Source organism: Sycon ciliatum, chromosome 10 (genome assembly GCF_964019385.1).
Source record: "Sycon ciliatum chromosome 10, ocSycCili1.1, whole genome shotgun sequence".
Lineage (NCBI taxonomy): Eukaryota > Metazoa > Porifera > Calcarea > Leucosolenida > Sycettidae > Sycon > Sycon ciliatum.
Genome location: NC_088652.1, coordinates 27,216,820 through 27,241,439, shown reverse-complemented (window position 1 = coordinate 27,241,439; position 24,620 = coordinate 27,216,820). Strand labels below are relative to the sequence as shown.

The following is a 24,620-nucleotide window of genomic DNA, read 5'->3' as shown; positions in this document are numbered from 1 at the left end:
AAGGACCAAGGAACTACTATTTACCCTTTAACGTCGGTCAACGTCGGTAAATGTCGTGCAAATTTATCGCATGAGCTGATTGTTTTAAAGTATTTGGTCGAGATAATTATAGAGCAGCTCGTTAATGTATTGGCCTAGAAATAGACATCAACGTGACAAATTATCTCAAAGTGTTCATCTACTTATTCGGGAAACACAGCTGCTACTGATTACAGTACTAACCTCCTAGCATGAATTGTTTCTGCTCTATGGATTATTTGTAAGAAAGGTTTGCTCCCCACACCGGAGCTCGCGCTATTCCGCCGACTTTACTTGACACTTGACTGACTCACGACTGCCATCCAGAGCACACGAGAAGTCCATCGAACCTTCGACTCGGCAAACCTGCAAGAAAGCACCACTCCCTGCTCAATACACAGTGTTTCGGGGAATTCACCCCTCATCAGTTGAGCTTGAGTAGGCCGAGGAAGATTGTGCCTGAAGAGCACCACTTATATAGTGCTCTCCAGGCACAAACATCACCAGGGATACAGACTTACAGAGACGCTCCGCTTCCAGCGCGATAAACACCTCGTGAACACCAGATAGCAGCGTGAGTCAGTGTCGCTCCTGGACGGTGAGACAGACGTCGAGGACCCTCGGTCATTCGCAACGCTGTCACCTCCAAACCAACTAGTCGCAAGCCCGCGCTGGGCACAACAGTACGAAGTAGTGGTTGCGACTTCGGCGATGATTTGTAAGAAAGGTTTGCTCCCCACACCGGAGCTCGCGCTATTCCGCGGTGGTGCTCTTCAGGCACAATCTTCAGGCACAATCTTCCTCGGCCTACTCAAGCTCAACTGATGAGGGGTGAATTCCCCGAAACACTGTGTATTGAGCAGGGAGTGGTGCTTTCTTGCAGGTTTGCCGAGTCGAAGGTTCGATGGACTTCTCGTGTGCTCTGGATGGCAGTCGTGAGTCAGTCAAGTGTCAAGTAAAGTCGGCGGAATAGCGCGAGCTCCGGTGTGGGGAGCAAACCTTTCTTACAAATCATCGCCGAAGTCGCAACCACTACTTCGTTCTATGGATTATTGGTATTTAATTCGGACACTTTGCCCTACATGGCAAGAGAATTCCGTTTGGAAGAATTGTTGAAGTAAGTGAATCATGGATGATTGTGACTGGACTTCGGATGGAAGTGCCGACTCTGATACACTCTCACCACTTCCACCATTAGTGATATGGACCAGCAGAAGGTCAACTGGGTATCCCCCACAGCGAAATATACCATTTTACGGTACGACTTACACGGCTCATCACCACGCAAACCCCAATGGCGGTAACGCAGAGACGACCTCAGAAGGCTCCTTTGCGAATTATACACTTCAGCATTCCTCATTCACCACTTCGAACACACCAACATCTACCTCCAGAGTGCTCCAAGATCATCCTAGGCTGGACACTGCAGTAGACAACTTCAGGCCGCCTCGACCAGAGTTCCAGAGGAACAAGGATACACGCGCTAATGATCCTTCAACAGCAACTGACGATAACCCATGCTCTAATCCAATGACATCAGCAATGGACAATGGCCAAAGATCGCAAAGCAACCGTAACCAAACTGCTAACCATCCCGTTTCTGTTTCAGATCACTACACAGGCCACGCACACGTTGGGTATGAGTCGGAAGATAGCGAATACTCAGGCAAATCTGCCGACCTGGACGTTCACAATATCGAACATGTTCCAATGGATCTTAGGATGTCTAGCTTATCGCACAAAAATCAGCATGTCTCCGAGTCTAGTTCTGAGGCAGATTTTCAACTTCAAGCTGACTTCCCTCAACCCGAAACTTCGCATTGCAAGGAAACTGGGCCATCGCTTGATCGCCAGCATGATATGCTTGATCGCAGACATTCAGATCCCGTAGAAAAGCCGTATGAATGTAAGTTTTGCGATATATCTTTTTCTACTCAATCCAGTCTAACATGTCATGAACGTACGCACCGAGAAGAGAAACCTTTCAAGTGTAAAGTGTGCGATAAAATCTTCGATAGCCGATCTCTTCTTGTCCGTCATGTTCGAGTTCACTCAGGAGACAAACCCTTCACGTGCAAGTTCTGCGCTAAATCATTCAGTGATAAATCCAATCACACTGCTCATGAACGGTACCATACCGGGGAGAAGCGGTTTACCTGTGATCACTGTGATCAAGGTTTTCACTCCCGTTCCAATCTTAGAATTCATCTACGCATCCACACTGGACACAGACAATACAAGTGTAAAGAATGTGGCAAAGAATTCACACAACGATCAAATCTCACAAATCATCAACGCATCCATACTGGAGAGAAACCCTTCAAGTGTACCGTTTGTGACAAAGCGTTTAGGACTGCATCGAATCTTTCAGATCATAAACGCATCCATACTGCATGGAAACCCTTCAAATGTAACGCTTGTGGCGAATCATTCAGGACTGCTGCACATCTTGCAGGTCATCAACGCATCCATACTGGAGAGAAACCATTCCAGTGTCAAATATGTAACAAGGCATTCAGACAAACATCACATCTCACACGTCATGAACGCATCCATTCTGGCGCGACGTCATTTTCGTGTAAAATATGTGGAAAGTCTTTCTCTCGGAAATCCAATCTAACGGCACACGAAGGAATCCATCCCTGAGAGAAACTTATCAGCGACTGTGACAAGTCTTTCAATGGTACAAAACAACACCTGGAAGACCATGCAAACTACTAACACCGTTTAACAAAAGGCTTCTTTCCCAGATTATGGAAAATGTTCATTATAAGTGCGTTTTGAAATGAATGTAGTCCAATCTAAACTCCATGCAAAAATCACTGCTTACATGCTGACTTCCATATTTGAAACATCACAAACATTATCATTATCATTGTTTTAGAGTTGATATATTGTACAGTTTCTAGCCATATTACTCTATGCACTTCGTACACGTATTTCCATATCTACCATTCACAAAAAAAAACAGTTGAGCTGATCATGTGGCTCGTGTTTTGTAAAATCTGTATTTTTTCGCGCATCTTTACTCTTCTGCACGCATGCTGGGTATAGATCTTTTCCTCAGAAGAGACGCTGTGCTGTTTTGGAGTTGGCACATGATGATAAATATGTGAGATAGTTTATTCCTGTATGAAGATGTCTACCTCTGGTCCCATTTGTATAGACCCGTTCAAGTCCCCGTCAAAACGTTTAAAATCTTCTAATAAAAAAATTACCACAATGTTCATTTGCTCGAGGGAAATGTGGAAAGGGGAAAGAGACGGTGACCACTAGGACTCCAACCTGATACAATCGATAATGCCCAGCCATACTCTACCACTAATCACTCTACCACTACTAGTCATCCAAGCAGCGACTGCTCAACATTTTCCTCAGACTTACATGTAGCAACTCTCGCTTCCTATGAATGCACAAAATCTAGTGGGGTTCAAGGAACATACATGACGTTTAGGATTTAAATGTGGTGTTCTTACATCGTGAGAAACTCAGGATATTCATGATACAAGTGCACAACCACGAAGGTTGACACTTCGTTCAGTGGCTTGTCAACTTTGGTTACGTAATCTTGTTGCCTTTTTGCGTTTCGCCTAGTGTTTTATTGCACTCCTATCATGATTTTATGTGGCATTTCTAACACCTCGTTCCGGATATATCAGATTCTTTCTTAAAAATTAGCTCTACAGAAATTGTCAACAGTTATAACGTGTGGAGTTAGCAAGTGGACCATACCAATGCTTAGAACTGGGCAGAGTGTAATAGATCATGTACCGTATACCCGGCACTACCTCAAAGGTCAAAAAGAATGGTTCCACCAATTTTATATTATACATACGTTGAAACGCTGCGTTTCATGCACGTAGCTAATTGCTAATGCAATCATCAGACAACTAATGCTATTGTCGCGGGATAGCTTGTTCTTAGTGTGGGGGATACGCATGGGCATGTGTGAGTTATCAATGCAGGGCATGCATGGGAAGAGCGAGTGATAAGAAATATATCACTGGATGGGCATGCGAAGTAGGCGCGAACTATGCATGGAGCGTGCAGAGGCGGAGAAACCACCAGGCAGGGCAAGGGTAAGCCATGGGGGCACTGGGCAGGGGTGTGATGTGTGGCGGAGGAAGCCCACTGTGGTGTCCACATTCAACAGCCGCGGGTATTCAGAGGATTTGGCGGTGATAATGGTAGCACGCGGTGGCTATGTCACGGCAGAGTAGGTGGAGAGGTAGAACTTGTTTTGGTGTCTGCACTTTGATACCAACTCTGACCTCTTTTTGAGCATAGTGTGAGGCGTCTTGAAGGTGATGATGCGCACCTTTTCTGCTAAACACAAGCAGCACCTTTTGGATATGTTGCTGTAGGACTTGGCCCGATCAATGACTGCCCGTTTGATTCTGTATTCCTCACCTTGGTCAACCAGCGCCCATGTGTGCTTGGATAGCTTGGTCTTGGTACGGTACTTTTCATGCCACATGCTGGTTAGGTGGTTGCCATAGCTCACCTTGAAGTGCGTCTCGCCCAGGCCGATGTATTGCCTTTCCTCGCCGGTACTTGGGGTTGTGACGGAAGCCTGGTACACCGCTTCCCCCTCCAAGCATCCGCCGCCCAAAGGGCATGATGGCTTGGCTTCGGCAGTTGCACCCTGCCGCAGATCTCTCTTCACAAAGCGTTAGTACCTTTTGGCTATGTCCCTTCATCAGGTAGGACATGTTGGGCATGCAGGAGTAGCTCAACTTCAATGTCTTTCTGTCTAAGATCTTGTGTAGTGGCGACGCGGCAGGGAAATCCGCTGTCAGATACTGCGCTATCATACAACAGCCCTGTATGCTTGTGCCACGTTGGTGAATGCCTCCTCGTCGCACGAGATGTCGGACACCCGCCTATTGATCATTGCAGGTAGATTCCGGAGTGTATTGGGCGGGTGATTCGACTTGGTGTGTATGTTGCTGGGTGCGTCATTCAGTTTGCGGTATGGGTAGTAGCGGCCGCTGGCTAGATCAAAGGTGCCGTCGAGGAAGTCCACTGTCCTCTGGTTGGTACTGACGGTTACTCGTAGGTCAACGTCTTTGAATAGCTTCGTGATTGCCTTGCGGATGGAGTCTCCCTCGTGTCCTGTAGTAGTCCTGAGCACGGCCAGTCCCGGCGCTACCTATTTTATCATTTATCATAAGAGCCGATATAAACCATGCATCTACTCTTAGCAGACACTTTGTTGTAATATTCTAACAGAAAAGTGTCTTTGATTGCATAACCTCTTGTCAGGTGCTGCAGAGTCAGGATGAAGCTTGAGTCATCCCATGTCTCGCGCTAAGGTGAAGAGAAATATGGAAATAGAGAGACTGTTTTAAAAGTGTGTTTGTGTGTGTGGGGGGGGGGGGGGTTGTGTGTGTGAGTATGTATGTGTTTGTTTCCGCGCGAGAGCTCTTGATGTCGAACGATCAAATGTGTCAGTTAAATGTAAGAGCCTAGAAATAGACATCAACCTAAAATCGTGACAAATTATCAAAGTGTTCATGTACTTATTCGGGAAACACAGCTGCTACTGATTACAATACTTACGTCCTAGGACGAGTTGTTCCAGTTCTTTGGATTATTGGTATTGAATTCCGATACTTTGCCCTGTATGGCAAGAGAACTGGGCTTGAAAGAATTACTGAGTGAATCATGGATGATTGTTGCAGGACTTCGGAGGGGAGTGTCGACTCTGATGCACTCTCACCACTGCCACCATTAGTGATATAGACCAGCAGAAGGTCAACTGCGTGTCCTCCACCGCCAAATATACCATATTATGGTACATGTTATGGAGCTCATTACCACGTCAACTCTGATAGCGGTAATCCAGAGACGACCTCAGAAGGCTCTTTTGCGAATTATGGACTTCAGCATTCCTCATTCACCTCTTGTAACACACCAATATCTACCTCCTGTGTTCTTCAAGATCATCCTTGGCTGGACATTGCAGCAGACAACTTCAGGCCACCTCAACCAGAGTTCCAGAGAAACAAGGATACACGCGCTAATGATCCTTCAACAGCAACTGACGATAACCCATGCTCTAATCCCATGACATCAGCAATGGACAATGGCCAAAGATCGCAAAGCAACCGTAACCAAACTGCTAACCATCCCGTTTCTGTTTCAGATCACTACACAGGCCACTCACACGTTGGTTATGAGTTGGAAGATGGCGATTACTCAGGCAAATCTGCTGACCTGGACGTTCACAATATCGAACATGTTCCAGTGGATCTTAGGATGTCTAGCTTACAGCACAACAATCAGCATATCTCCGAGTCTAGGTCTGAGGCAGATTTTCAACTTCAAGCTGACTTTCCTCAGTCCGAAAATTCGCTTTGCAAGGAAACTGGGCCATCGCTTCATCGCCAGAATGATATGCTTGATCGCAGTCATTCACGTCCCGTAGAAAAGCCGTATGAATGTAGGTTTTGCGATAAAAGATTTTCTACTCAATCCAGTCTAACATCCTATGAACGTACGCACCGAGAAAAGAAAACCTTTCAAGTGTAAAGTGTGCGATAAAGTCTTCGATTGGCGATCTCTTCTTGTCCGCCATGTTCGAGTTCACTCAGGAGACAAACCCTTCACGTGCAAGTTCTGCGCTAGATCATTCAGTGTTAAATCCAATCATACTGCTCATGAACGGTACCATACCGGGGAGAAGCGGTTTACCTGTGATCACTGTGATCGAGGTTTTCACTCCCGTTCCAATCTTAAAATTCATTTACGCATCCACACTGGGGAGAGACCATACAAGTGTAAAGAATGTAACAAGGCATTCAGACAACCTTCACATCTCACAGATCATCAACGCGTCCATACAGGAGAGAAACCTTTCAAAAGTAACGTTTGTGAGGAGGCGTTCAGAACTGCATCAAATCTCGCGGGTCATCAACGCATCCATACTGGAGAGAAACCGTTCAAGTGTAAAATATGTGAAAAGTCTTTCTCTCGGAAATCTAACCTAACAGTACATGAAGGAATCCACCTCTGAGAGAAACAATAAAAGTCTGTCAATGATTAAAAAAACACTTGGAAGACTATCAAAATGTTAACATTAACAAAAGGCTTCTTTTCCAAATTATGGAAAATGTTCATTATACATGTACTTGTAGGCCCTTTTTGAAATGCAAGTAACCAAATCTGAACACCACGCAAAGGCCACTGCTTACATGCTGACTTCCATATTTGTAGCATCACAATAATTTTCATTATCATTGGTTTAGAATTGATATATTGTACAGTTTCTAGCCATATTACTCAATGCACTTCGTACACGTATTTCCATATCTACCATTCACAAAAAAACAGTTGAGCTGATCATGTGGCTCGTGGTTTATAAAATCTGTACTTTTTCGCGCATCTTTCCTCTTCTGCACGCATGCCGGGTATGGATCCTTTCCCTAGAAGAGACGCTGTGCTGTTTTGAAGTTCCCCCATGATGCTAAAGAGTTTATTCCTGTATGTAGATGTCTACCTCTGGTCCCATTTGAATAGACCCGTTCAGGTCCCCGTCAAAACATTTAAAATCTTCTAATAAACAGGTTACCTCAATGTTCATTTGCTCTAAGGAAATGTGGAAAGGGGAAAATGACTGTGACCACCAGGACTCCAACCTGATACAATCGATTATGGCCAGCCATGCTCTACCACTAAACACTCTACCGCTACTAGTCACCCAAGCAGCGACTGCTCAACATTTTCTTCAGACTTAGAAACTCTCGCTTCCTGTGAATCCACAAAATCTAGTGGGATGCAAGGAACGTACATGACGTTTAGGGTTTAAATGTGGTGTTTTTACATCGTGCGGCACTCAGGATATTCATGATACAAGTGCACGACCACGAAGGTTGACCCTTCGTTCAGTGGCTTCTCAACTTTGGTTACGTAATCTTGTTACCTTTTTGCATTTCCTTTTGTGGTTGTATTGCACCTGTACCATGATATTATGTGGCATTTCTCATACATCAGGATTTTTATTTATTTCACCTTCCCTTGGCCAGAGATTATAGGCCAATATGGAGGGAGGGGGACGGTAGCCAGCCATGGCAGTTAACAAAAACAAAGCAAAATTTAATAAATATTACACATTACTGGAGGAAAAGAGAAACAAATCTGGATGAAGTATTAGCAGTTATTAGAACACGAGCTTCATGTTGGGCTTGAAATCCTTTAGTTATGCATTCCGCTTATATCAGATTCTTTCTTAAAATTTAGCTCCACCTAAATTGTCAACAGTTATAATGTGTCGAGGTAGCAAGAGGACCACATCAATGCTTAGAACTGGGCACAGTGTAATAGATCATACATAACATATAATCAGCACTGCTTATATATTCATAATACTCATAAAAAGGACACACTTCAGGCTCATTACAAACAACTTGAAAGTTTTTGTCCTCACAAGTATACTTTCAAGCCTTCTCGTCAGGTGAAATACAGGCAAGGAAAAAGGAACAGGAACAGTGGATTAAATACAGTAAGAAGGTGGTAAAACAGCGCAAAAAAAGAAGATAGCTAAAGTAAACGTGGTTGGCTATAAAAACCCTGCAATCGCGACGCAAAGTGGTCAAGTGCGAGAAAACTCAATAAGCGTGACATGTAGTGCGACAACAAAAGACAACCACTGGACATACATGTAACTAACGAGGTTTTGACGACCTACCTAACAGCCTAAGTATTTTACCTGACGAGAAGGCTTGAAAGTATACTTGTGAAGACAAAACATTTCAAGATGTTTGCAATGAGCCTGAAGTGTGTCCTTTTTATGAGTATTATCGCATTTTTGTCTCAGAAGAAACTGTTTACCTATATTATCATTTATCACAGGAGAAGATAATAAACCATGCATCTATTCGTAGCAGACACTTTGTTGTAATATTCTAACAGCAAAGTGTCTTTGATTGCACCACCTCTTGTCAGGTGTTTCAGAGTCAGCATGAAGCTTGGGTGATCCCATGTCTCGCGCTTAGGTGAAGATAAATATGGAAATAGATAGATTGTGCATGTGTGTTTGCGTTTGTGTTGGGGTGTGAGTGTGTATGTGTGTGTTTCCGCGCGTGAGCTCATGATGTGAAACTCTCATACTGTGTCATTCAAATGTAGCTCTAACTAGGAGTCAAAGGTATCCTGGAAGAAGTAGCACCTTCCGCGGTATTAGTGAGAAGTTTGTTGCAGAACTTGACATTTTACTGACCCACCACTGCCATCCCAAGCACAGGAGGAGCACGTCGCTCCTTCCACTCGGCAAACCCAAAAGCATCACCCCTGTTCAACACATAGTATTTCACGGAATCTACCCTTCATCCATTGAGCTTGATTGTATTTGTATTTATATCATTATCTCATGGCACATCATGATGACGGCCAATAAAACTGAGACAAGGGTGAAAGCCAACCACAGCAGTAAAACAGATAAAAGAATACAAATAAGAGGCAAAGAAGGCAAAGGAGGAGACAAACCAGCAGGATATACATGAAACCTATAATTGATCAGAGATTTTAGCAACAAAATTATCCACCGACGTGCTGGTCTTGGCCTGCGTTGGTAATGTTGCCCAAAACACATAGCCAGCAAAGATCGGGGATCTAGTGAATAGGGTGGAGGCAGCGCGTGGGAGACTGAGTGAGTTCCGGGTATTCCGTGTTTCGGAGAACCAATTATAAGCCTGCATGTTTAGAAGAGTATATCTTTGTCGTTGTTACTATATTTAAATCGAGTGGCACATTCGCACTACAATTCTACGAGTGCTAGTTTGAAAATACGTTACGAATTTGAGCAATTGTTACGTTGTACAGCAGGTACGAAACAATTAATATTTACATACTCACCGGTTTTCGTTTCGGAGTCCCGCGCTGTGACTCAGCTAATTTCTATTTCGTTTGCCTTGTATTGTCTGACTAGGGGCGCTGTCACCCCGTCGGGTGCAAGCACCCTTAGACAGAAGCACTTCACTTCACGACAAGTGTTCATTTTCGTTTTCCTCTTCTGCTTCTGTTGCACAGTTTGAACTTTGAATGTGTGCCTTTTTCGTACTCTGCTCTCGATCGAACCATGCGCGAGTCGATCTCCATAATTTTATCTTCCGTTGCCATGACTGGCATTAGTACGCGTTCTGTACTCACTCGCTGCTTGGCACGCTTGCAGCGCGTCTTTTTTCTGTTGCAACCCAGTGCCTGCGTGCACGGTACGGGATTTGCGATGCCACATCAGCGTTGGTGTGTCGTTGTGCTTCGTTGTTGTTTTGTTCTTTGCTGAGTGTGGTCGTTAAAACTGAGAAAGAACGGGTCGTTGACAAGGCGTGGTTTCGATGTGCATGCCCTCCTGTCAACTCCAAACTATTGGTAGCAGAGGATGGTTTTCACGGAGCCATCATGGAGGTAAAACTAGAAGACCTCGCACGGAAAAAGCGAGAGCTGAAAACGGATTTCACAAATACGAGGAGAAATTTGACAGTGGAGTCAACGAATGAGGTGCCGAACCAAGATGACGTAAAGGCATGGAGAAGCCACTTGACGACAGTGTATGACGAGACCAAGAAGGTCATCATGGAGTACATGGAAGCGGTGGTGGATACTGACTCTAGGAGACATGCTGGTCTCCAAAAGCAGTACAAGCAGCTGGAAGGCCAGTATTCAGATGCCATGGAATTGGCCAGGAGTGTGCTCATCAGGAGCAGCAGAGCGAGCCTGGCAGCGTCGACCAGGCAGACTCCCAGTCCCAAGCAATCGCCACTGAGAGGGGCAACGCCTTTACTGGCGTCAGTGCGAGAGGAAAGCAGAGAAATTCTAGATCTGCGTGCGGCGCTCCAAGATGCACCGTTTCTTGGTCGCCAGGACGATGCGCAGGTTATGTTGCCCAGGGCTGCAGACTATGGAGAACGGGTGAAAGTAGAGCCGGACAGTCGTGTTGTAATGTTCAGTGGTCAGCGTGTGGGGGAACCTGCCGAACCCTTCCCGACCGTTGCCATGGCAACCGCGTCAGCACACGCGCCACCGCAAACGGATATGATCAACAGCAATGCATGCACCGCTTTATCTGCAGCAGCCGCAGAGTACCAGCCACGTAATTCAGTGCTGCCAGCGTCATTTGCAACTATGACCACGGGCAGCAACGCTCCCGCTATAAATCCGGAACAAGGCTCTGCCTTCCTGATCCACGATCCTGCTGATCAAACACCTAGTATGCTGTATGCAACGTATGGCAACAATAGTGCCAGGCCGCAGCAGGCATACATGTACCAACAACAACAACAGCAACCGCAGTGGAGTGCGAGCAATAGTGCAGTCGTGTACAACTCACCTGTGTCTACTGGACCGTCGCACACCATCTCTGCCGGAGCGTCACAGTACGGTGTGAGACCCAGCGCTGGCATGCAAGCACCCCAGACCGCAGTATTCGACCCAGTTCCGACATATGTCGGAGGCACCGCAGCTCGACCTGCGCCACGGACTGCTCCAGCGGCAGCTGCACAGATCAACATCGCCAGCAAGTTGAAGCGGATCGAAATTGCCGTGTTCACCGGAGAGAAGCGAAAATACGAGCGCTGGAAATCCGCTTTCAGCGTTTGTGTGGACCAGCAGCCGCTCTCCGCTGAATTCAAACTGCTGCAGCTCCGACAGTACGTGGCGGGTGAGGCGCTGGATGCCATCGAGAGTCTTGGCTACTCGGCAGCAGCATACGATGCTGCTCTGCGGCGGCTGGAGCGACGCTTCGGTGGGAGTCGCCGGCGCCTTGCGGTTAGGATGGAAGAGCTGGAACGATCTCCACCTATTCGAGCTGGTAGAGCCCAGGACCTGGAGCGCTTTACCGATGTGCTTGACATGGCAGTGGTGACGTTAAAGGATGCCGGTATGCACACCGAGCTAGGTACCGGCATTCTCTACCAGCGGATCCAGCAGAAGCTGCCGGTGAACTTGTTGGCCCAGTATCGCCGCTGGATAGTACACCACCAAAAGGACGAATCGGTCGAGGTGCTGCTGGAGTGGCTGAATGCCGAGGCAGAAGTTCTTGCTGCCGCCACGGAAACTATCGAAGGCATCAGCCAGCAGCATCACGTCAGAAACCAATTGTCAACCAGCGGGACAAGTCGAAATCAGCCGACTCGGACGGCAACTGCTCACGACGCTGTGCAACCGCGCACGACCACGTTCGTGACAGCTACAAACACCGCTGGCAACGTGCCGACCGCAAGGTCCACATGCCAATGCTGCAATGGTGGCGAGCACCCGATCTGGCGCTGCCCAGAGTTTGAGAAACAAACTGTAAGCCAGCGCTGGGCAGCAGCGAAGCGAAGCAAGTCATGCTATAGATGCCTTGCGACTGGGCACAGCGGCAAGGACTGCCCACGGGACCGGGAGTGCGGTATCAACGGGTGCACGCAGCATCACCATCGCCTGCTGCACAGTGAGCCCCGTCAACCGCCTCCAGCGTCGTCAACCCACGCCTCCGGAGAGACTGGAGCCATGCAGCCGGAGAACTTCAGTGCTGTCTCCCTCGGAAACAGCACGAAGGGAGAGGAGAATAGAGTACGGACGGTGACGTCGATTCGGACAGTTCCCGTTCAGCTATCCAACGGCAAGCGGTCGCTAGCTGTTAACGCGCTGCTGGACGACGCCAGCACGCGCTCGTACATAGCGAGCAATGTTACGGCAGAACTCGGCCTGATTGGATCAAGCATGTCGCTGACCATCAGCAAGCTGAATGGACAGCAAGAGACCATTCACACTGTGCCAGTATCGTGCACTCTGCGAAGTGTTGACGGAGCCACGTCGACGACTCTCCATGCGTGCACAATCGAGCAGCCAACAGGCAACATGGAAGTTGTAGACTGGCACCACCTGGGAAAGCAGTACGCACATCTAGCCAACGTTGAGTTTCCGCCGCTACCGTCGAAACGCCACATTGACGTGCTTATCGGTGCCGACTATCCGGAGCTTCACATGGCGTATGAAGAGCGCTCGGGTAACAGCCATGAGCCCGTGGCGCGTCGGACGGCATTAGGTTGGACCTGCATCCGCCCAGTCAACCAACCAACGGACGAGTCCATTGAGCTGACTGCGGTGACCGTCGACCAATGCCACAGCGATCTGAATCGTCTAGAGCCAAGCCGCTATTCCGACTGGGTACGAATGTGCCGTGTTCATGCTTGGTGTGTGCGATTCGCTACGAATTGCTCAGTACCACCCGCACAACGAGAGTTTGATGAATTATCGCCACAAGCGATCCGAGACTCTGAGGAGTTCTACATCAAGCGAGCGCAGCAACAGTCGCTACCAGAGTATGCTGCAGTTGAGGCAGGCAAGCCGATCCCTGCAACCAGCAAGCTAGTCTCGCTCAAGCCGATGATTGACGACGCCGGCCTGCTACGCGTCGGAGGTCGACTACAGCATGCAGACTTCTTGACTGCAGAACAACGCAATCCGATCGTCCTACCACGAGGGGATCATGTGACACAGCTGATTGTCAAGGCATGTCACGAACGAGGATATCACGCGTTCGGTGTCAGCCATACGCTAGCCGAACTCTCGTCGCGCTACTGGATCGTCGCTGGCCGCGAAGAGGTGCGAGCTTGGGAAGCCAAGTGTGCGAGGTGCGCCCGGAACCGTACGAAGCCGGCAATGCAGGTGATGGCGCCACTACCTAAGGTCCGAGTCAGCCTGCCGCTACGCGCATTCGGCCGAGTCTCCGTAGACTACGCTGGACCGTTTATGACGAAGCAGGGTCGCGGCAAGACACAACACAAGTGGTACCTGTGCTTGTTCACCTGCTTGCAGACGAGAGCAGTGCATCTCGAGCTGTCATACGCGTTGACAACGGACTCGTTCCTGCAGGCGTACGTACGCTTCACCAATCGACGGGGAGTACCGATCGACGTCATCTCCGACAATGGCACGAATTTCGTCGGCGCCACCAATGAGCTTGCTCAGCTAATCAAGCAGCTTGATGCAGAGGCGATTCAGCGGCAGACAGCGGATCAGCAGACTAGCTGGCGTTTCAACCCTCCAGCAGCACCACATTTCGGCGGAGTGCATGAGGCGTTAGTGAAATCGGCAAAGCGTGCTATCTCGGCGATTCTGAAGAACGCGGAGGTCACAGACGAGGAGCTATTGTCTGCTATCGTCGGCGCGGAGGCGCTCATGAACTCACGGCCACTGTCCTACGTGTCGGCAGATGGTCGTGACCCAACTCCGCTAACGCCCAATCATTTCATGTATGGCCAAATCGGTACTCGGTTCGCACCTGCAGGAGTGGACGAGAGCGAGTTCAACCCTCGGCAACGCTGGCGTGTAGTGCAAGAACTCGTGCTGCACTTTTGGCGGAGATGGATGCAGGAAGTCGTGCCAGAGCTGAACCGGCGACTCAAGTGGAGGACGGCCGAGACAGACCTCAAGGTCGACGACATCGTTCTAGTGACATCCCAAGACAACCCACGGGGCACTTGGCCAATGGGTCGCGTCACCGAAGTGCACCCTGGTCCAGACGGACACGTGCGAGTTGTGAAGGTCAAGGTGGGCGACAAGACCTACACCCGCCCAATCGTGCGTCTTTGTAAGCTGTTCTGTGAGTAGCTCCTTGTTTGCCTATTTCAGAACAATAATCAATTTCGAATTTTTTGGTCACTGTGAATTTCGGCACAGTGAGAAGGGAGAGAAATGTTTAGAAGAGTATATCTTTGTCGTTGTTACTATATTTAAATCGAGTGGCACATTCGCACTACAATTCTACGAGTGCTAGTTTGAAAATACGTTACGAATTTGAGCAATTGTTACGTTGTACAGCAGGTACGAAACAATTAATATTTACATACTCACCGGTTTTCGTTTCGGAGTCCCGCGCTGTGACTCAGCTAATTTCTATTTCGTTTGCCTTGTATTGTCTGACTAGGGGCGCTGTCACCCCGTCGGGTGCAAGCACCCTTGGACAGAAGCACTTCACTTCACGACAAGTGTTCATTTTCGTTTTCCTCTTCTGCTTCTGTTGCACAGTTTGAACTTTGAATGTGTGCCTTTTTCGTACTCTGCTCTCGATCGAACCATGCGCGGGTCGATCTCCATAATTTTATCTTCCGTTGCCATGACTGGCATTAGTACGCGTTCTTTACTCACTCGCTGCTTGGCACGCTTGCAGCGCGTCTTTTTCTGTTGCAACCCAGTGCCTGCGTGCACGGTACGGGATTTGCGATGCCACATCAGCGTTGGTGTGTCGTTGTGCTTCGTTGTTGTTTTGTTCTTTGCTGAGTGTGGTCGTTAAAACTGAGAAAGAACGGGTCGTTGACAAGGCGTGGTTTCGATGTGCATGCCCTCCTGTCAACTCCAAACTACTGCATATGCAAGGGTATTTTATTTAGTAATATTTTATGTATGAGAACACAGAGGTGGTACTTATGTCGAGTGGAAAGGGGACTGATCTTGGCAATTTCGTAAAGACTAGCGGAGGGAAAGCGACGATCTTTGCTAAATAAGATTTTAAGGAGCATGCGGTTATGGGTTTCTAGCTTGTTCAATACAGTAGTAGTTATGCCAGACCAAGCAGTATCACAGTAGTCAAGTAAGGGCAATATAAAGCAACGATAAAACAAGCGTTTGCAAGAAAGAGGAAGATGTCTACAGTGGGCTTGAAGAGCCCCAAGGATGGAGCTTGTGCGCTTGCAGACATACTGCACATGGGGTGACCACGACAATTTAGAGTCAATGATAACGCCAAGATGCTTATGCTCTTCAACAATACGAATAGCAACACTTGAAGAAGGAAAACAAAGTGGCAGGGAAGGGGGAGAAGGGGAAATGTACATAGCTGCCGTTTTGTAAAAGTTTGGCTGCAACTTCCAATCATGCATCCAGGTTATAGCTTTCCCAATGCTATCTTGCATGGCTTCGTGCAGGCGTATAGGGCAAACATTGGAGCAAAGCAGAGCTGTGTCGTCAGCGAAAAGGCTGACACCAGGGGCAATATCGGGGAGGTCATTAATATACAGGAGAAATAGCAGTGGCCCAAGGATTGAACCCTGGGGGACTCCAGAAGTAACGGGTAAAGGCTCCGATAACACAGTTGAGAGGCGTACAAGCTGATGTCGGTTAGAGAGATACGATGAGAGCCAGCCGATAACCTGGCCATCAATGCGATATACTGCTCGCAGCTTAGCTAAGAGACCCCTGTGCCAAACAGTGTCGAAGGCCTTTGCGAGATCGAAGAAAACTAAACCAACATGGTTATGGGCGTTCCGGGCGGTGTGGATGTCTTGCACGAGGCGGGTAACCTGGTACCTGGTGGAGTCACCCCGACAAAAGCCCGACTGTGCTGGCGAAAGTGAAATGCGAACATGATCATAAATGATGTCATATACAACACGTTCGCACACTTTTGATAAAGTAGAGAGCAATGAGACAGGGCGATAGTTGCTGGATGTGGTGCGTGGTCCTCTATTTTTGTAGGTGGCCACGACTACCGCAGTTTTCCACATGGCTGGGAATTTCCCTTCACGAAATGACATATTCAAGATAATTGACACAGGATAGGCAACAGACGGAGCAAGAGCTCTCCAAACTTCGTTGGTAATTCCGTCTTGACCAGGGGACTTGCCAGTTTTCAGATTACGGAGATATTTCCTCACTTGGGCTGTACCAGTCGACAATGATAGGAGGGACGCAGGTATTGAGGGTGAAGGGGTGAGTGGTGGTATAGGCCACGTAGGGTCGTCAGGAAGTCCAAACGACGTAAACTGCGTGTTCAATATGTCTGCTATGTCTGCGGGATCTGTTGCTACCGTGCCGTCTGAAGCTGTCATTGATCGGATCGGCTCCCAACTACAGTTCTTACGGAGATGGCGGAGAAATTGATGGAGACTAGGGCGATCATGGGAAGACATGGTGGCATGAACCGACTGTACATACTGACGATGGAGGGTACGTGACAAACACTTCACTTCGTTACGCTTGCGCTTAAAGGTAATGAAGTTTTCACTGGTTGGATACTTCCTATAAATGCTATACAAATCTCGCTTCAGTTTCACAGCACACTTGAGGTCCGGAGTGATCCAGGGTCGGGATGCATCCCGCATAGTAGGACGAGGCCTAATGTAGTCTCCTGTCCGCGGAATAACTTTGTAAGGCAACAGATGACGATGGAATGCTGACTATAGTAAAGCATCAAACAGGACAATGGCATCATCAACATCAGAATGCCGATGAAGTAATGACCAGTCCAACCTAGACAAGTCTTCATTCACAACCTGCCAGACACGGGTAGGCACTTGTTTATACCTGTACTGAGACTGGGGATGGAGGGACGATTTAGCAGTCGCTTGTGGTGTCGAGCACGATGCATAGTTGAGCGTACAAACAACCTGCAGATGATCAGATGTGCCAAGAGGAGCTGCGTGGTCGACTGAGAGGATATGTTGGGGTTTGTTGGTTACCAACAAGTCAAGACATGAGTTGGCACCCGCTGATGAAGTGTATGTTGGGAAACACACTAGTTGTTGGAGCCCCAGCATTGAGAAAACTGTCTGTAGGTTGGTACCGGCTGTAGAGGTGGAGTCAGAAGAGCACCAATCATTATGTTTGGCATTAAAATCCCCCGTCAGGAAGAAGTCACACTCGTCATAGCAAGAGGACTGTATAGCATCGACCAGCATATCCGAGAAGAAGGACAATTGTTCCGCCGTTTGGGAAGGGGTCGATACATGCAACATACAAGAATAGGGTTAGGGGTGCATTGAGACTTAACTTCCACCCAGGTAGATTCACAGCCCTGACGCTGCAGGTCGGGTCTGTGGAGAATATGTTGAAAAGCATCAGTCCGGACAAGCACGGCGACACCACCATATCCTCTAGTGAAAGAGTGTGCATTTCTGTTCTCGTGTGCTGGTCTGTCTCTTCTGAAACAGGAATAGCCCGGTACATGCACGGAAACAGATGGGCACAGCCAGGTCTCCGTGAGGCAAACAATACTTGGCTTAGTGCTCTCCAGAACAATCGAAAGTTCAGCTAATTTATTGGGCTGAGGAATATTGTCCCTGAAGAGCAGCACTATAATTATAGTACTCTCCAGGCACAAACATCACCAGGGATACAAACTTACAGGGACGCACCATTTATAGCCCCACAAGCACACACGTCGTGAGGCCCCAGGCAGCAGTTTAAGTCAGAGTCGCTCGTGGAGGTGCGCTAAACAGACGCTGAGAGCCTGTAGCTATTCACAACGCCGACATCTCCAACAAACACATATCCTGTAAGTAGCGACTTCGGATCGATTAGGAATCAAAGGTTTCACTTAAAGTAGTGGACACAGCATCCACCGTTGTCTTCAGATCAGCATTTTAAACTTCTTTCGGAAATAATAGTTGCTTCGTGTAGTATTGGCTTTGTTCACTTATTACAACTAAAATGTATAATTTAAAATAGCAATGCACAAAACTAATTGTGCACTCATAACCATGTACGAAACAATGAAAATGAAACAATTCCAGAACGTTTTCTCGTGACTATGTTAAGCATATAATATAACTGATCATTACCCCAAAAGAACTTGTTTGCGCTCAGGTTGAGTAATAAAACAAATGCACATCTATTGCGTAGTAAACAAACGTAACAGTTGAACTTTATGATTTAGCTCACTTCCTCAGACTATACTACTTTATAATGTGAATGCAGAGTGCGCCCTTTCCATCCAGTGACCCTCCATCCCTGCAGAAGAGAAAGACGCCTACATTCCACAGCTTTGGAGGCCTTTACAATTTTTCACATGGCCTGGTAACTGATACACGCGCCAAGAACGAAACCTTGAAAACTTATAATAATATCGCTACAACGACAACTAATTGCACAGTAAGCATTTCATTATGTCGACATGTATGTGTAAAATGTTGTACGATTATCGCAAGGCACACAACGAAAGGGAAAGCGAGGTTTTGTTCAGAACTGTTTTCTTGTTACAATCATCAGTGAATCTACGTAACAATGGAATGGTGACTACTTGAAACTAATCTTATATGGACAGATAAAAGTGAAAGAAGGGGAAAAAGAGGGAAACAAAAAGGTGATAATCGTACAACGTTTTACACATACATGTCGACATAATATATGAAATGCTTACGGTGCAATTAGCTGTCTTTGTAGCTATATTAAAACTCCTGTCTCCGAAACGCTTGTTCACTAACAATACTACAAAAAATGTATTGACTACGGATGCACCTGCGAATTAGGACATGTGTCAAAAGGTATTGAACGTTTTCGTTCCCTTCTTCTCAAAATACTACAGGGAATGATGAAAATATGCTAAGAGACTACAGCTATAAAGAAAAGAATTTCCGAGATACATCACTCCAATAATTTGTAGAAATGACAAGGAAACAAAACAGATGTAGTCAATAGTCAAGAAAACAGCATGCATAATCCAATCAGTGACAAAAACGTAGTGACATGAAAAAGAGAGAAAATATCGAGAGATTATGGGATGTATTTCGCACCTTCATGACGGACAGTGCCAAACAACTGCAAAGACAACACATTCTCCTTCTGAACACAAAGCTCAGGTCCTAACTAACATTATGTAAAAAAAGCTTCCAACAAGGCAAGGACATTTTCTCTCTTTTTCTTACCACTACGTTTTGTCGTTGTCCTTGAAATGAAAATGTAATTATTGATCAGTAGTTGTAACCCTCATGCTGAACAGTTGCTTTCTGTTTCGTAATTTTTTTCATATCTCTATATCTGATATTTGGGTTGGCATAATTTCTCCCCGGTCAGATTGTTCCGACCGGAAAGGGTGGTGGAAGGTGTTTACATCTAGATCCGTTCAAGCAGCATGCGTGCCAGACATATTTTACTAGTGGTATTTGTACATAGTGGACAAATCAATATATTCATTGGGTTGAAATCTTCGGAGGAAAATTGGTTGCTACCCACAACAGAGCTCGCGCTTTCCGACGACTGACTTGATACCTGGCTAAAGAGTGGTGATATTTTGCAGGCTAGCTTGATTCGAAGTTTCGGTTGACTTCTTGTGTGCTCTTGGTGGCAATCATGAGTCGATTAAATTCAAGTCAGTAGGCGTATAGAGCAAGCCCCGGTGTGAGGAACAAAAACTTTCCATATGAAGTAATCGCCGAAGTTGCTAACAGTTATCCCCTGTTGGTATCTTCGTTACTTCTGTCTTCACCACAATGTGCTTCACCAACTATAGAAAGGAAATACATAAGCTGTAGTTTTAATTTTCATGTTTTTAGTGCGCACGCAACACACTCTTTTGTCTTTTCATTGCGTGAACAACTGTAACTTGATAAAAGAACAATGATATTCAATGCATATCAGTGCCGAAAGCTGAGGTTAATGTTGAAGATCATGACATTGTCACATCTTGTAAACCCTTCCTATAATATCTCCTTCGAGGCTAAAGAACCTCCATAAAACTGTGACTCAATTCGTATATATTTGTAGCAACAAAGACTCTCTGTTGCACTTTCTCAAGTCTGGTGCGTGCAATGCATATTTCACATTTTTCGATTCCAAATGAGGTGTGAAGGTCAAGACGAAATTTGAGAGATAGTTCATGGTGGGGAATTCTGTATGTGTGTGTAAGTGTGTGTGTGTCTGCGCGCGGTACATGAAAAGAATTATACACATTGTGTCAGGTAAAGGGACAGTGCTAGAAATAGATGTGAACTGTATTAACGTGAGGACTTGGCACACTGTACATCTACTTACTAAGGGGAACACCAGCTGCTACTAATTACAAATATATTGGCTACGACCAGGAAGAGTTGTCTTCTTCTCAGGTATAATAAGGTGATCATGTGTGTACAAAACTTGTATTGGTAATAACTTTGGCATACATTAATATTTTTCAACCAAATTTTCTGTGTTGATACATTGGGTTAGTTGTCACCGATTTCCAAAATCAAATTTAAATTATGAGCTGAATGACGTCATCAGTGCTACTTTTTATGTTCAGATTTCAACCCAAAACGCGGAGAAAACGAAAAATAGTAAGGCCACAAATCCTGGTGAACTGGATAGCCTTTGGGCCCTAGATAAAGGATATTGGTGGATATTGTACATAGATAACAACATTTCGCTGGAAACCAGTATCGACTTGTTTCACCATACGCACTGTACACATTTAGTATACGAAGCTGTCGTACCTCGGGGTCTGTTCAGACTCACCACCGCGATGAACGGGTGTTTGGTATCGATATCCAGCACATTCCCGCTTGCTGGGATGTACAGCTAGCCAATGCAACAGCTCTCATTCGCCAAAGACATTCCCCGCGCTCCGCGTTTATGGATGAAGCTGTCATTGCCGTTTCAAAATAGCCGACATTGTCTCTTACACATACATGACTACGCTGTACATGTTGTAGTGCATCACACCAGCAATCTGCTGTAGATTTACAGACAGTAGGGATCTCAGCGCGTGCAGTGCGCAGGGTGTTTGCGCATACATTGCGTCATCGAGTTTTGAGTGCAGCTCGCGGACACAGCAGAAAAATGGCGACGGTCGATTTTCGACACTAGGGGACGCGGTGGACATTAGCGGAATCGTCATCTTCATCGTCGTTCGAACATACGTTGTAATTCCCGCCGAAGGACAGCGTTGCCAAGGCGATATTGCCCCGGTCGATTTTCCTATAATTTTCCATGCGGCAAGAACCCACTTCAGAGAGGATTCAGTCAAAAATTCAGACGTTTTCTCCGGTTAGATTGTCCTAACTTCGATTTTCAGTGCATCAGCCATCGCGAACATCGCCGCCATTATCACTCGGAGAGAAGACATCGCGCTCAGTAGAAGAGGTGTTCACGCTGCGTCCAAGAGTGAAAGATTGTGCTCTTTGACCCTCCATAGTTCCTCTGAGAGAGTGTCTGGGAGATAGGTAGCTTGGAGATGGCCGTAGAACGTGCTTTCCTGGACGCAATATTCAGCCATTTCTACTGTCTTCTTCAACTTGATTTATTTCGAAAAAAATGTTCTTTTCCACGATTTCTGCACTGGATCGCGTTTGGGATCGAAAATATTACCTGCGCAGACTGGCTGCGCAGTTCACGCGCTGAGATCCCTACAGACAGTGCAGTCAGCGAGCGGAGCATGCGCACTTGAGTAGGGTACTTGACTCCCACGCTCGATCGCTGGTCACAACTGAGTCTGTACACGCGACTGTGCTCATGTCGTTGTGACTTGCAAGTGCACTCTGTACTGCACTGGTGTAGATCTACTGTATGACTGGACAGGAACAATGCAAGTGCAGTTTTCAGTGCGTGGGCTCGGCTACTAAAACATTTTTTGGAAGCAAACAAGCCTTCTTTATGATCTTGGTCATTTTTCTCAATCGACTCTGTGCTTCGAGCTAGATGTGTCCGTGGGGTATTGCCCAACTAGAACTGTAGTCCTCACATGCCCCAGGTCGCGAGGAGCTAATCACTTTTGTCAGCAGAACTCCTGCTCGGGACTCGACACATTTATTCCGTCCGATGTCATCCCCGCTGCGAGTGGGGAGCTTCATGCCCACGATAAAAGAGAACGTCATGATATTTGATTCCTTCATCAGAGAAAGCTATTCGAGCTCAAAACGACACAAGACAATGGCCATGATAAAGATACTCGTACAGATCGCGATGTGACTGGCCTCCAAAAGTGCTGCAAAAGACTTGAAGTTTTTTTCAAAAAAAGATTGTGAAAAAAAGCTGAGCGCTCGAGTGCGCGGCGAACATGGCCAAATGCCATGTTTTCCTTGGTAACATGACGTCAGCCACATTATCACCATGGCGAGTTACAGCGCTGATTTTGAAGTACAGCGGCACCAGAAAAGTGTCCTTATTCTACCTGAGTTATTTGAATTGTTGATATTGAATTCGAATACCTTGCCGAATTTGGAAGAAGAATTAATTTGAAAAGGTGGTGAAAATTGGTCAAGAAAGTGAATCATGGACGATAGTGACTGGACTTCGGAGGGGTGTGTCGACTATGATGCACAAACACGATCGCCACCATTAGTGATATGGACAACCAGAAGGGCAGTTCCACCGCCAGCTACATTACCTTAAAATGCACTTTACACAGCTCTATACCCCGCAAACCACGATAGTGGTGAACAAATAGCGACCGCAGAGGTATCTGATAGTTCTATTCAGGGTTCCTCATTCAGATCTTGGAACACACAAACGTCTTCCTTCGGTGTACTTCATGATTATCGGCTGAACAGGGTTGCTGACAACGTCAAAGACCCCCGACCAGAAATCCAGAGGGCGAAAGATACAAAGCCCAGTGAAGCTCCAACCACAGCTGTCTTAAACCCATGTTTGGATCCCATGACATTGGCAATGGACGACGATCACTGTACGCGAAACAACAGTAAAGCAACTGTAAACTTTTCCTTTCCCCTTTCCGATCACTACACAGGCAGTGGGAACGTAACGTTAAACTCGGAGTATAGCAATTTCTCAAGCAATGCTGGCAATCTTAACGTTATCGGAGGCCGCAGTGTACATATTACCGGATATGTGCCAGTGTCTTCCCAAGTGACTAGCTTACCTGAGGATCCCAAGAATCACATTCGTGAAAGGATTAACAATCATCACACCTCTGAGCCGTTTTCTGACGCAGTTTGTCAACTTCAAACTAACCATCGTCAACCAGAAACGTCACTCCGCGAGGAAACCGGGAAGTCACCTGATCGCCAGGATGATCAGCTAGATCGTGGACATTCACATCCTGGAGAAAAAACGTATAAACGTAAGCATTGCGATAAATTCTTATCTACTCAGTCTTGCGTCACATCTCATGAATGTCCACATCCTGAAGAGAAATCGCTCCATTGTAACTTGTGTGATAAAACGTTCAATAGGCGATCTCATCTTACCCGTCATGGACGAGTTCACTCTGGAGAGAAACCGTTTCCGTGTAAATACTGCGCCAAGCCATTCTGTGACAAATCCGATCGAAATGTTCATGAACGTATCCATACCGGGGAGAAGCCGTTCAGGTGTGGTTACTGTGATCAAATGTTTCCCCGTAATACCCAACTCAGAGTTCATGAACGTAGCCATACTGGAGAGAGACCATTTAAGTGTAAATCGTGCGAGAAGTCATTCACGACGAAATCAAAGCTCACCGTGCATCGACGCATCCATACTGGAGAGAGACCACACAAGTGTAACTTGTGAGACAAGTCATTCACGACGAAATCAAATCGCACAGTGCATCAACGTATCCATACTGGAGAGAAACCATACAAGTGTAAAGTATGTGGCAAAGACTTCCGAGCAATGTCAACTCTCACAAATCATCAACGAACCCACACTTCTGAGAGAACCTGATCAAGTGTCAGCTATGGTGACAAGTCTTTCAATGTGAAAAACAACATGGAAGACCATGCAAATACAAACACTGTAAAACAGAAAGATTGTTTTCAAGATTGTTGAAAGTGCTACTCATAGGTCCGTTTCGAACCGCAAGTAGAATAAAATCAATGTCGCTTAAAGCCCGATCCGTTATCCATGCAAAGGTCTCTACTTACATGCTAACTTCAACATAATTATGTAACGTGCAAACCATTATCATTGCCATTATACTCCGAGTGATA

At 46.6% G+C, this 24,620-nt stretch overlaps 2 protein-coding genes across 2 annotated transcripts; both read left to right on the top strand.

Moving 5' to 3' along the window:
- Positions 1 to 1,146: 1,146 nt before the first annotated feature.
- On the top strand, positions 1,147 to 3,127 carry LOC135826805 (zinc finger protein 519-like). The gene has a single exon (XM_065339409.1). The coding sequence runs from the start codon at positions 1,147 to 1,149 to the stop codon at positions 2,662 to 2,664; it is 1,518 nt and encodes a 505-aa protein (XP_065195481.1). The 3' UTR covers positions 2,665 to 3,127.
- A 928-nt stretch (positions 3,128 to 4,055) lies between these two features.
- LOC135826804 (zinc finger protein 436-like) lies at positions 4,056 to 6,552 on the top strand. The gene is made up of 3 exons (XM_065339408.1): positions 4,056 to 4,097; positions 4,788 to 4,917; positions 5,963 to 6,552. The coding sequence occupies exons 1-3, from the start codon at positions 4,056 to 4,058 to the stop codon at positions 6,550 to 6,552; spliced, it is 762 nt and encodes a 253-aa protein (XP_065195480.1).
- Positions 6,553 to 24,620: the final 18,068 nt, after the last annotated feature.